The sequence below is a fragment of the Solenopsis invicta genome, chromosome 10, assembly GCF_016802725.1.
Source record: "Solenopsis invicta isolate M01_SB chromosome 10, UNIL_Sinv_3.0, whole genome shotgun sequence".
Lineage (NCBI taxonomy): Eukaryota > Metazoa > Arthropoda > Insecta > Hymenoptera > Formicidae > Solenopsis > Solenopsis invicta.
This window is the reverse complement of record NC_052673.1, coordinates 16,257,823-16,270,720: the sequence shown is the minus strand read 5'-3', so window position 1 is coordinate 16,270,720 and position 12,898 is coordinate 16,257,823. Positions and strand designations below refer to the sequence as shown.

The following is a 12,898-nucleotide window of genomic DNA, read 5'->3' as shown; positions in this document are numbered from 1 at the left end:
CTTCGACTCTTCGTTATTCCGTTATTATTCAGGGCAAGGGAGATAATACATATTACGGACGCTCAGATAATTCCTTTCCGTTTACATAAAAGACCCGGACAAGTTCGGGGTCGAACTTTTCTCTCTCTCTCTCTCGCAACATGCAATCGAAATGATTATGTATCTCAAACTTATTCTCGATAACGTAATTCTATTATGGAAACTGCGTTCAATAATTTACAACAGCGAAAACGTGTCATTGTAAACAATATTAGAAATTTAATATTAGCAGAAGTCATCCTTGACGTGATTTACCTTGTATCTCAAAAAGTAAAAAAAGTGATTAAGTGATAACGCTTGACATATTTTTTTAACTTTTTGCATTAAAAATCTCTAATGACTAAACACATTGAATTAAATTAATTACGTATCATGAACCACCGTCTGAAATTGATTTTAAGAGACTTTTTAATTTTTGTCTTCAATATACTTAATGGTCTTAAGATTGCATCAAGTAGTGACATTTTATTTTCTTCAAGAAAATAGTTAATGCTTATATTATAATGTTGATGACACCAGCTGCTCGTAATATACGTATCGTATCCTTTAAAGTAATTTAAGTTCAACAACCGGCGACGTTACGTAGAAAAAGGAAATTTCCGAGTTTAAGAATGTGTTTTTGCTCTTCAACCAAATAAGATGCTCAAGAAAATCGATAGACGCGTCAAGGACAGTTTCACTTACTTTCATGCCATCTCTTCTAGCTTGTGCTTCATCACGCTGAGGCCGGCCTACACAGAATTGCACGTGCAACTTCGTAATGAGCTGTAATAAGAATCGGCCATGCACAGAGCTTTGGTCGATTAAATCTCATTACAACTCATTACCATTTACAAAAACGACAATCGTGAGACGCAAAGAACGATATGAATGGTTCATGATTATATTTAATTATATCGATGCAATTTTTTTTCATGTACATACATACCACGAAATAGGCGCGGTGTATGAATATTTTATCGATCAATCTTTTCCTTAATCAATTTATCTTCAAACTGCGCATAAGCTTGATTCGTCAGCAAAATGAAAAATAAACGGAGTAAAGGTAGCGCGGTTGAAGTTCAAATGATTTACACATCGGCGATCCTTTAGGTAAACCTTTAGATTTTTTTAGACAATGTAAGAAAGGCATAACGCGAAAGACAGACTGTATATGAACCGACTGGTTGTCGCGGTTACGTAGAGTCGTCCTAAATCGATAGAGCCAGAAGCGAGAGCACTGCCGGCTGGGATACACGACTGTGCGTCGTACATGTAAACTTAGACTTCCACGTGTATACTTTTCTTCATGTGTCTACGTCGGTTTTACACTGTTTGCTTTTTCTATGCACTGTCGTTCGTTTCTCTTGCATATTCATTTAAATTCAAATTCGTATTCTTTGATATTTGACTCTGGGGGCAAACGTACCATTGATTTGTTTCAATCAATAATTATAATTAAAATTTCATGTACGAGAGATAATTTAAATAAATTTAAATACAATTTTGTCATTCAATATCAATGCAAATATAATAATGACTAAGAATTGTCCCCATAAATTCTTGTCAATTAGTAAATACATTAAAATATCATATTTCAAAGACTTGTGTTTTAAACTAATTTTCTAATAAATATTAATTAATGAAATAGCTGACGTATTTGCAGAGGCAGAATGAAATACGTCGCAAATGTCCTCAATTAAAAAATATTGTAATTTTATTTCGAACAATGTCGATATTGCGTGATTAAATGTAGCATACATAACTGCAGCTTCGCTCGAAATTCTGGACAGTGTAAATTATTCGAGACTGCAAATGCATATTTACAGAAGCCGTTTATGTCAAAGCCGGGCACGTAACGACCGCGCGAGACAAACGCCGGACCGCAAGCGAATATATACCTTACAACACGGTTGAGAGAATATTTCCGTTCTGGAAATGGACATACGGCTACCTCTTTAAACTCGGTCCTTTCTCCAATTTAAACACATAATAACATGCGCGCAATCGAACTACACGCGCCGCGTGATGTAAAAGCGCGTGAGCGTTCCTCATTTAAATACATATTACTAACTTCGGTTATCTGTAACTTTGCTTCCCCTGACGAATATCATTGTTCTGTACATCGCTGCGATATGATACGGCAACCACAACAAACTGTATACAACTACACACGCAGATATTTCCCGTTCTGATAAGAAGCGTGCGACAGTTAACAAAGAGTTTGCCTTTCTGTGTGTTATCTAGTAGCATGTGTATATCCACGTATGAATTTCATATCGAATATCTCCTTTCCGTTCTTCGCTTACAAATCATCTTTCTTCCATTATGCCTTTCATATTGCTGGGTACTCTTTATTCATTACGCTTATCGTTTTACGTCCGCTTCGTCGGCGACGTGAAATCAGAAATGTCTCCACAAGTTATTCAATTTTATCTTAAATAATCAACCATTTCCCGGTACTTTCCATTAGCGCATACTTTATGGAAAGGTTGAAATGGCAAGCTGGTTAAATAAATGCTCGCGTTCGCAAAGTAGTCGTAGGTAACAGTGTAATTTGCTAAACGCAAAATGTGGAAATAGAGTTTCACTGCGTCACTCACGCGAAATGCTGCCTCAACTATTTACGAAGATACACCGTCGGTACATCAAAGGAGCGTCGAGAATAGGCGCGCAATGCGCGCAAATCAGCGACCAGGTTTGGTCCTTTGAATAGAGTGCCTGAGGAGGTTTGCGTAAGCAACGACAAAACTGAGAGTCTCTCCCTCTCTCTTTCCATTTGTTCACTATTTTGGTGACGAAAGAACTTGATGCCGTCTTACATTCTTACAAAGTTTAAGGGCTCGTTTTCTTTATTTTTGAAAATCATATATTACGAATGTTTCCTATAAAATTCAGATTTATAAAGAATCCCATATAATCATATAACTTACAACTGACATTATACTCGTAATATCTCGCAGACTTAAAGCGCTTCTTCAAGCTTACATATTTATGAGACGCGTTATCTTTATATTTTTTCGTAACGATGACAGCGAGCAAGCGGAACGAAAATATTCTCTTCCGTTTCTGCGAGTTAGAGCAGCCGCCGCCATCGTTCGGTCATAGTTCAGGGAACAAGGTGGTATATTGTTTGCCCGTCCAATATTTTCTAGAGAAAGATAATCTATCTAATGGCGCCACGGAGAGAGAAAGGAGATTCTCGTAAAATTTTAACATGAAAATCAGATCAACTACATATATCACTTTTGATAGCTTCACGGTAAAGCATCATAATCAGGAGAATAAAGTTTTCCGCAATGCTTTTTGGATATTTTCTTTCAGAGACCATCTTATATGACATCTTATTTTATTAATAATATCTACAGTTTTGAAACTTGAAACGTCGCAGCGCGCGATTTACAGACAGAATAGAAATCGTCTATTCTTTCGAATTTGTAGATTAAAAGTGCGATCAATATCATCTTCTGATTAAAGAATATTAAAAAATACGTTTTTAAGAAAAACGTAATTTAGAGTTTAAGACATCCAATATTCTTTTACAGTATGTGGAAAAATAGCGATCTTACGCAGCTTGAAAGTGCACGTGGTCCTATAGCTCAAGGGTAAATGTACGAATTATGTTCATTATGTCCGCCATTATGTTCCGCTATTTCGTTCTATCCCCAAGCCACAAAATGACGCGAGCTGTGGTAGCTCAACGCTTTATACTCTAATATACCAGGTAAACATATCAAGAGCAAACTTAAACATCCCAGAGAATTACAGCTGATTCCTCGTAAAGTTTCAATGCATTTCTTTGTATGGAACAATCCATACTAATTTACGCTTGTTGAATTTACGCTTGTTGTCGTCTACTGCAAATTAAATTTTATTACGAGTTTTATCAACACATTACAACTGTAGTATATCTATCAAATAGTTTAAACACAGTTTATTCTTTTACAATGCATGTGTACTGTTGATATTCTCATATAAAATATTAAATCAAGCGGTCAAATATATATTAAGATTATAAAATACGTAAGAAACAGATGACAATAAGAGCCAGAACTGGATTTTCACGTGCGGTGTAAAACTTCATTGACGCGATTTAAAACACTAAAGACGCATATAAATTAAGGATGCGAGGTCGCACATAAATTAAAAAGTTCAAACGTTTCGACTCACATTATTTTAGGTCTTCTCAAGTGCGGTATAAATGAGAAACGGGTAAAATTTGGGTCTAATAGAGTAAAATTAACAAGGGAGTTAAAACGGAGTAAAATCTTTCTGAATCAAAATTTCAAAAAAAAAATCGTCAAATGTTTTAAAAAGTAGATATAAAGTTCAACAAGTATGTTAAAAATTCCAGAAAGTTAAAATTTAAAAGTAAAATTGTGTGGATCGTTGTAAACGAAAAGTCGAATATTCGTCAAGCTTATGAGATTGTGATTAAGATTAGACGCAGGTAGAACGCAATAACTCTCTCTATTTTATACATACGTTCTTTTTTCCTAGGATATTGCGTTCGACATACTATTAAATTTGATTAATGAGATTCGATAATGCAATTTTTGCACGCGCCAGCGTGACGGTAAATACTAAATTTGAAATAATAATCATGCAAGGTAGGAGGAGATCTTGCAATCTCGCATTACGAATGCGATACAATATAGGGTTATGCCCCGACCGAAGCAGGAGCATGCTGAAATTGCCGGAATACAATTGCGTTGTGTTATGCTTCTCAGTGCATTCGAGAGGATCGTGTAACACGTAGATACCAAACTCTCAGGTGCGCCGACACGTTACACAATGCACGTAGGTGAAACAACCAATTAAATGTGACGACGAGAGCATACCGTAGTACGCATTCGCAGCTTGCTACGAATCCCTTAATTAGACTGTTAGCGCGATATGTCAAAAGAAAATTCAAAAAGAAAATTTAAAAAGAAAATAAATCAGTCAATTCGAACGAGAGTTCTCTCGCAAGAGCGAGAGAACTCAGAATCGAGACAGTTTCAGTCGTTTGAATGAAAATGAGACGTAACTATGTGACTTTGGCAAACCGAGCGAGCGCAACTTTGCTCTTGCATGTCACTGAAAATTCGCAAAGCTTGCAGGAAGCAGCATCGTCCGATTGCTGCATTATGCAAGCGAGAAAAGTAAGGAAGCTAGCTGATACGACTGCTCGTATTAAGATAACTTCCAAGCCATCGGTGTGGCCATAATACATTAAACAGCAACGTTATCTTGCTGACGCGTGGGCTACGTCCTTCCGAAACACCTGCGGCGTCGCTCATAGTCAACTTCTTATCCTTCTCGAAAGGTCAGCAACCACGTACCCTTCAATCCTAGGCATCTGACGCAGATATGCACATGCGAAAATTACTGAATATTATTACGCATTTACACGGGTATTATTCTCTTTATTTGATCGTATCAACTCCCAAATGAATTATGCTTTGAAATTAGTATATGATTGTGGGTAAACTGTGCAAGGTTTACAAATATCACGCACAGTTCACAATTTGCTGCAAATTACATTACGCAAACATAATTACAGAGAACGCTTTAATTGTACTCCGTTCTGCACACGTATTTCATAATCTATTTTCGCTCTAAATCCATAATCTATTTTACAATATCGAGAATACACGTCAGTTGATTTTTCACGTTTCAGTTCTCGTAATCTTTGATGATCGATACCTATTGAAACTTTAACCAGCGTCTATTTTTGTTTTACAGAGACGAACGAAGCATCCCCTCCAAAGACTATCAGAGATAGATCGTTTCAGGACTCGACACGAAGAATTTAAAGAGCCAATTTCATCGGACGGCAACTGCATCGTGCGTTGAAAAGCGAGAAATCGGTATAGAGGACCAATCAACGATTCGGAATTGCATCGCGACTAGTATCGATTTACGAGTCCGAAAAGAACGTTAATTATGACCCGTTGCAATTAAGATTACGCACGAGTGACAAGTGCACGTGACAAATTGACGAGTGTCCGCGAATAAACGCGGCGAACGAGGTAATTGAATCGTCAGATCGAGATTAAGTGCGAGAAAGAATGAAGCTTACGCAATCAGTGTCGAACGAACCTTTTAATCGGCGCTTAATGAGTGCCACGTGAGTGTGCGGAAAAGAGGACAGCTATCGAGATGAAACCAGGAGATAACATGACTATGGAAGGTGAGTGAGAAATATATCTAGCTAGGATGATTGACGTTGCAGTCATTTCATCAATATATCGATATATGCCTGATGAATTATTTGTCAAAGTAACATACGCGATATTTCCTTATAACATGGTGTAATGTTTAATCTAAAGTTGCTTAACTAAAGTTGTTACCTCTAACTTAATACATATAAGGGTAGTAATATCGGATTAGGAATCTTTTGGTTCCTAATATCGGAGGAGAAACTAGCTACTCGTACTTTATGAAAATAATGGAGTTTCTGCAAGTTCCAAAAGTTATAATGTATTATTTTTTTAATGCAAAATTAATTAAACTCCTCCATATGTAATCAAGTGTCGCGAATGTAAATCCGAAATAACTCGTTGCGTGTTGCAAAAACTGATATTTAAATATCATTAAAAATCGTTAAGTTAACCTTGACAGTTTTCACGATCAAGAATTATAAAATACTTGCGGAAATAAAAGTAAAGTTCAGATGTATTAACCATTCGTGCTTTTATCTCACGTTTAATACCAGCCACGTGTTTCTTTTCGCGAAGACGACGTGACGTTCATCGCAACTCTGCTTTCGGTATTCAGCTTCTCTCGCGCGACCATTGATCTAGTACTGAATCTGGCAAGATCGTGCAACATTTGTCAGGCGTTAAACATGCAGATACAGCGAGACCACAGGTTTTCAGCGACAAGACGAACGATGCAATTAATTTTAAACTTGACAAAACTGAGGAAACAAACTCAACGTTTATAAATCAGAGATTATCAATTTTATATAGCACATTTTACAATATATTTCCAAAACATGCGACTATGAAATTTTCTTTTGAGATCGTCAGATAAAATAAACCTGATGTGTTTTAAGATTAACTTGGAAAAACGTGACATCTAAAGCGACATCTTGAAGGACATCTTATGCTTGCACTATGCAGCTATAAACTCAGTTTATACGCAAAGCTTGCCCTGAATGTGCCATAGCATGCCTGTGGATCGTGAATATAAATAACGACAATTTTATTTATCGAGAGCGCATAACTTCTCTAAGATAATAAATAATTCATTCAAAGATGACGTAGTGACGCAAATGTTTAACTTCAAACGAGAATATATAGGCTGGTACGTAGGTGTTAATCAATACTGTCTAATTAGAGAGATAACAATTATACCTGTATTATACTTCGTTAATCGTCGTCTCGAGAATAAAAAAAAGATCATAGAAGATACTAGCACATACAAGATAAATCAATACAAAATAAAAAAATTCAAATTTAGATTGCACTCGCTTAAATTCCTTAATAGAAATAAATTAAAAAATTCTCCTATACGTTCTAGATCTATGTATTTTATGAAAATAAAATCACATAAAATTATTAATCAGTGTGCATAAGTTCCTCGTTGCAAAATTGTTATTAAAACGTCAAGAAACTTCCTGTATTGTATAAAAATTTTGCAATAGTATATAGACGTAAATGTATAAAATAATTTACTGTATAAAATATGTATAAGAGTCTTGCAAAAGTTATCTCTTCAGACATCTTTTATCATCGTACAATTTTTAACAAGCGCTGCAATCTACAACTCGAAAACTACAATAGATACATGTAAATGAAATTCACAGTCCGTACCTCGAAATAATTAATTTAATCGCTACACTCAGCGAAGAATAGCATTCGACGTAGCGCAGCGAAGCAGTTGACGCGCTTCGCTGAGAAAATATTCACCCGTAATAAAACGGATAAAGCATTTAAACAAGATGTAATTTACTACGACTGTAAAATGGTGGTAAACTACAAATGTTCGCTAAGATGGAAAAAATATAAATCGCAGTACATTTTACTGCCAGTAAGAAATGAAATGAAATACAAATTCTATTATTGTAAAAGTGCAAATCAATTACTTTATACGCACGCAATTTTCAATGCATATTAGACTCCATTAAAATGTAAATATTAAAATGGAATAAAACTTTCTTGACGTTACTCCAAAAGACAAATACGTATTCATTTTTTCATCTACGAGAGAGAAAGAGAAATATGTAGCTATGCAAGATGTACAAGGTAAATCATTTTAATTTTTCCCGGTAAATTTCTTGGGAAAATATAAAAGATATGAAAAATGTCTCGAAGATACATTTTTCCATATCTTTCATTATTTTCGAGAAATTTACTTGGAGAAAATTAAATGGCTCATCCCATATAACGCAGCGGAAAAAGCTTGAAAAAAAGATTTTTAAGAGGTTTCCCTATACAAAAAGCGCAGAAGTTATTGTAGCAAAGCACTATTACTTTTGCTTCATACTGTTACAATTTTTAACAAATATAAATTTTTTTTATTTTATTATATTTTTGTTGCGTTTTACGCTTTCTCGTTGTTGTCTTGATAAATGGTGTATTATTTCATTTTACACAGTGCTGCTTCGACAACGTCCGTCGTAAATAGTCATTTTTTTCACTCTTTATCTAAAGTGCAAGTCGTTGGAGCACATAATTTTTATAACCCTCAGCTAATATTAATCACGCGTTCTCCAGATTATCATATATGCGTCATAGATATTGCATGGCTTTCTTGATAATGCTGACAATAATGTTTGCGCATCTCAAAATGTCAACATTTCGTATCTACGAGCATTGAAAATTATTTCATCTTACACATAATCACTTCAATTATTCTTTTCTTTGAAAGCAAAAAAGCAATTAGACAATATCAAATATATCTCATATTCAAATTTATTTACTTTTTAAAATTTTATAATTAAATTTATATTACTAATTATAAAGTATAATTAGTATAAGGTGTATAAAATGGAAAAATAATCATAAACTATATCATAATTTTTTGCTTGGCAATAACTAATATCAACAAATATAAAAATATTACGAAAATTTAAAAATGTAGAAAAATAACTATGCTACATGTGAGCATGAGAATTCGCTGAATTGCTTCAAAAGATACGTTCCACGATAAGTTTCTAAAATCGTCAATGACCCTGACAAGTGTCGGAAACCTCTTTACCGTTAGCCATCTGACTTTTCTCTACAGAAAAGCTGCAAAAATGCTTCTCGTGACGTTCGAAGATCGTCCTCGACGATCCGGGAAGGATTTTACGACTGTCTATTGAATGAAAAAAATTTTTTCACTCAAAAAAAAATTTTTACATTTCCATTTATTTTAGAAAACAGGTTTTGCGATTGTAACATTATAAGCTTTCGCCTTTGTAATAGACAATGTGATTATATCTCGATCTTTTTTATCAATTTTGTAAACTTTTTAGAGAAACTATATTTTATTTTACTTTCCGCAAATCCAAAGCGACACATCGTTACAATCCCAAATGTGATAAACTTTAGTTTCCCAGAGAATGTTTTACTCACTCAAAAGCTATTGTTGATCTATAATTTTGCATAGCATATGCTGGAATTATTCGAGAAGATCCCAAATAACGTTTCAATTACATTGCCACGAAGCAGTGTGATGTAATGAAAGTAAATCAGATTAAATTAAATCCCAAAATTCCTCGTGAAAGCGAGAGAAGGAGTGAATAGAGAGACAGAGGTCAGCATATCACGACTTTTAATCAAGTTTGCACTGATTAATAGTCTCTCTGTCGATTGCAAATGAAGCTATGCTTTTCTCTTTTCTCCCTCTCTCTCTCCCGCCCGCCCCTTTTCTCTTTCTACTCTTTCTCGTTCTCTATCATTCTTTTCTCTTATTTCTTTTTTCCTACGATTTTAAATACAATGAACATACAAATAATGCCATTGGTATAATACTGCTATTTTTTTCTACGATTTCGCTTGAACATGCAACATGGTGAAATAAACCATATTATACATATACATATTTAACACACTAATTTCAACCGCACGCAAATGTTATATAGCAAAACATGATGTAATTAATTATCTTATTAATAATATCCGTAAAGTACTTTCGAATAAGTTAACTCTAATTAATTCAATTTTTCTCATGTTTATCTCATACAATTTTTGTTCCCATTCAGAAATATTAAAATATATATATTCAAAATGTGACAAACAATAATATTATGTGGTTTTAATATAAATGTAATTTTTGTATGTAAAATAAATTAAAATTTTTATAAGTATTATACTTTTGTGCTTAAACTTTCTTTTGTAACTTACATTTTTGATGTTGTAATGCGATACATGTGTCGATTCTTTCAAAAAGAAAGAAAGACAAATTCGTTTTCCTATGCCAAGTTTGTAACGTTTTTCTGAAAGTCGCTTTCGGAGAGGTAGTTCGTAACTCTGTTGTGCTGATAAAACATTTACTGCATAATACTTTGACAGCATCTAGAGCATACAATTTAATAGTTTTATCTCCAAGTTCAACTTAAAAAACTTTGGTGGCCTTACAGAAATGTTTAATCTTACCGCAGGTAGCCGAGATCGAAGAATAATCTAATTTGTCCTTTTTCTTCCGCATCACTCAAAAGGAATTTCATTAAAAAGCTCTTAAAATTGTTAAACAGATTTGAATAATAGCAGAAGAAAAATGGCTTTTGATATTTAAAGATTTATAAGATTCTCTTTGTTGATAAAATAAGCATAAATAATTCATTTAGCTTTTCTTCCCTTTCTTAAATTTCTAAAACAATAATTAACAAATTAGTTCGCGCACCAGTTTACAACATTGAGTTTACATATGCTGTAAAAATAATAATCAAATTCTGACGATGATTTTAAAAAAGATTTATAAATTATACGTGTATTTAAATTGTGCTTCAGAGAAAAGGCTGTCAGTTTTCTTTCGATTTCCAAACACAGCTTATACTGGGACAAATTTTTATGAAACCAGCAAACTATCTATACGTACTTTCGATGTAGCAAGTCAGCGTAATTGCAAACATTAAACAAGCTTGGTTTTTTGACATCAAAAATACCTACGTGTTTCTCAACACGACAAACACTCAAATGTCAAAAAGTCGTATTTTCTGTTCTCAGAGAGAGTGCCCAACACCTGTGACAACAAATTTCACAGAGCTACTCGAGAATTCCTACTGACAGAATAAAAATTTCCCCGAAATCCGAAATATAACGAAAAAATTATCTCACTTCTAGAGTCTATGACTATGAAATACTAACATACACAGATATTATACAAATTTAACGCAGAGTTAAATAGAGTGTATTTTTGCTATCCATACATACATACATTTTTTTATGTTTATACGACTTTTTAACAAACAAATTTAATGTCAAATTAATGTGTAATTGTAAATTTATACGTCAGAAAGACAGTATTAAAAATAAATAATTGTCAAGATAAATACGCGTTTGTGGAATTTTATTGTATTATTGGCATACGCATGAATTCGCCTTTGCATTTTGCGTTCTTAGTTTTAACGGTAATTTACCGTCCACATTTTGCTCGTGCTCTTCCGCTCTTTTTCTTTGATAAAGTCTCAAGGTCTCATTACACTTAGGGAAATCTTTGAGAGCAATGCAATTGCAGCGTCGCGCAAAAAGCAATCCCGCAAAACGTCTATAATGTAAACGACAAACACATTCCTGTTTCGTTCAACCTTACTCGTTTCCTTCGCTGTAACGGACGATGTCATCCTTTTATTTCTCGACAATGTCATTTTTTCATGCTCTTTTTTTTCTTATTCTTTCGTAAAATGGAAGATACAAAGATGTGGTACGCTCGATAGCATAAGATACAAAGATGTGGTACGCTCGATATCATCTAGATTAGTGATGTTGCATAATAAAGGATCTTGTTCTCGGATGAGTTTCGTCAATCAATCCAGATAATTATTTTGCAATATATATAAATAGGATTTTTTGCATCAACAAAGTATAAAACTTTTTCACAACAAATCTGAAAGGAAATGACTTTTCGTTCAAAAATTATTATTCTGGAAATGCTTTTCTCGTTATGTGTGTGATATTTCATATCGGTTGCACATTTATATTTCAATTCTCAATGAGAAGAAAACCCGCAAAGCCGATTGAAATTTTTGCGGTTAATTAACTTTTTCGTGCAACGTGCGGAACAGCGTAAATTGTTTTCCAGTATGGATTGTAAGTAGGTGCATAAACATGACGCAAATAGCACGCCAATTTGTCGACCCTTTCGCAGCCTAGCGTTCGCTTTGTCTTTATTTCATCATCGTTTCAATGCGGCATCACTTGCCGCAACCGTTCGCTTTCATCCGTCCAGATTGCTCTTTCTGCTCGACCTTTATCGATCCTCTCACGGCTCGACTTCACACCAAACGCTGAATGAAAAAGCGGATTTAAGTCGATTAACGCCGTCTCCTTTCAGGTACTCGTCGCTTCTTTGTCCTCCTAATATTTTCATGAGAAACCATTTCCAACGATTGAAATCTCACGCTACGATTCGTCCACTTAAAAATCACTCCAAGTTACTTTAACGTGTAACTTTGTTTCTTCTTTTCTTTTTAAGCGTGGACATCTAACAATTGCTTTCAATAATAACTCCTTTTAGTTAACAATACGCTTGTCTTGCGTTACACTTCCAAAGCCTTAATAAATGAATTATAAATCGGTTTTATTACGTGCGTCATAAATACTAAATAGATTGATAAAAAGTATATTGTAAATTAATTTCCGAAAATAATAATTGAAATTCAATAGCTAGAATGAATAGACAGAGTGCAATTCTTGTCAAGACTCGACGATTATAGTGGCGACGATGACGCTTCATTTCCGCGGCT

General features: G+C 34.2%; 1 protein-coding gene across 2 annotated transcripts in view; it reads left to right on the top strand.

The window, feature by feature from the left end:
- The window catches only part of LOC105197817 (calcium/calmodulin-dependent protein kinase kinase 1), a 69,189-nt gene that overhangs the window by 4,967 nt on the left and 51,324 nt on the right, over window positions 1-12,898 (top strand). For both annotated transcript variants that reach the window (XM_026131615.2, XM_011164371.3), the window contains exon 2: window positions 5,746-6,193. In XM_026131615.2, the coding sequence (XP_025987400.2) occupies window positions 6,163-6,193 (31 nt within the window). In that variant the 5' untranslated portion in view covers window positions 5,746-6,162. The remainder of the gene's footprint in view (window positions 1-5,745; window positions 6,194-12,898) is intronic.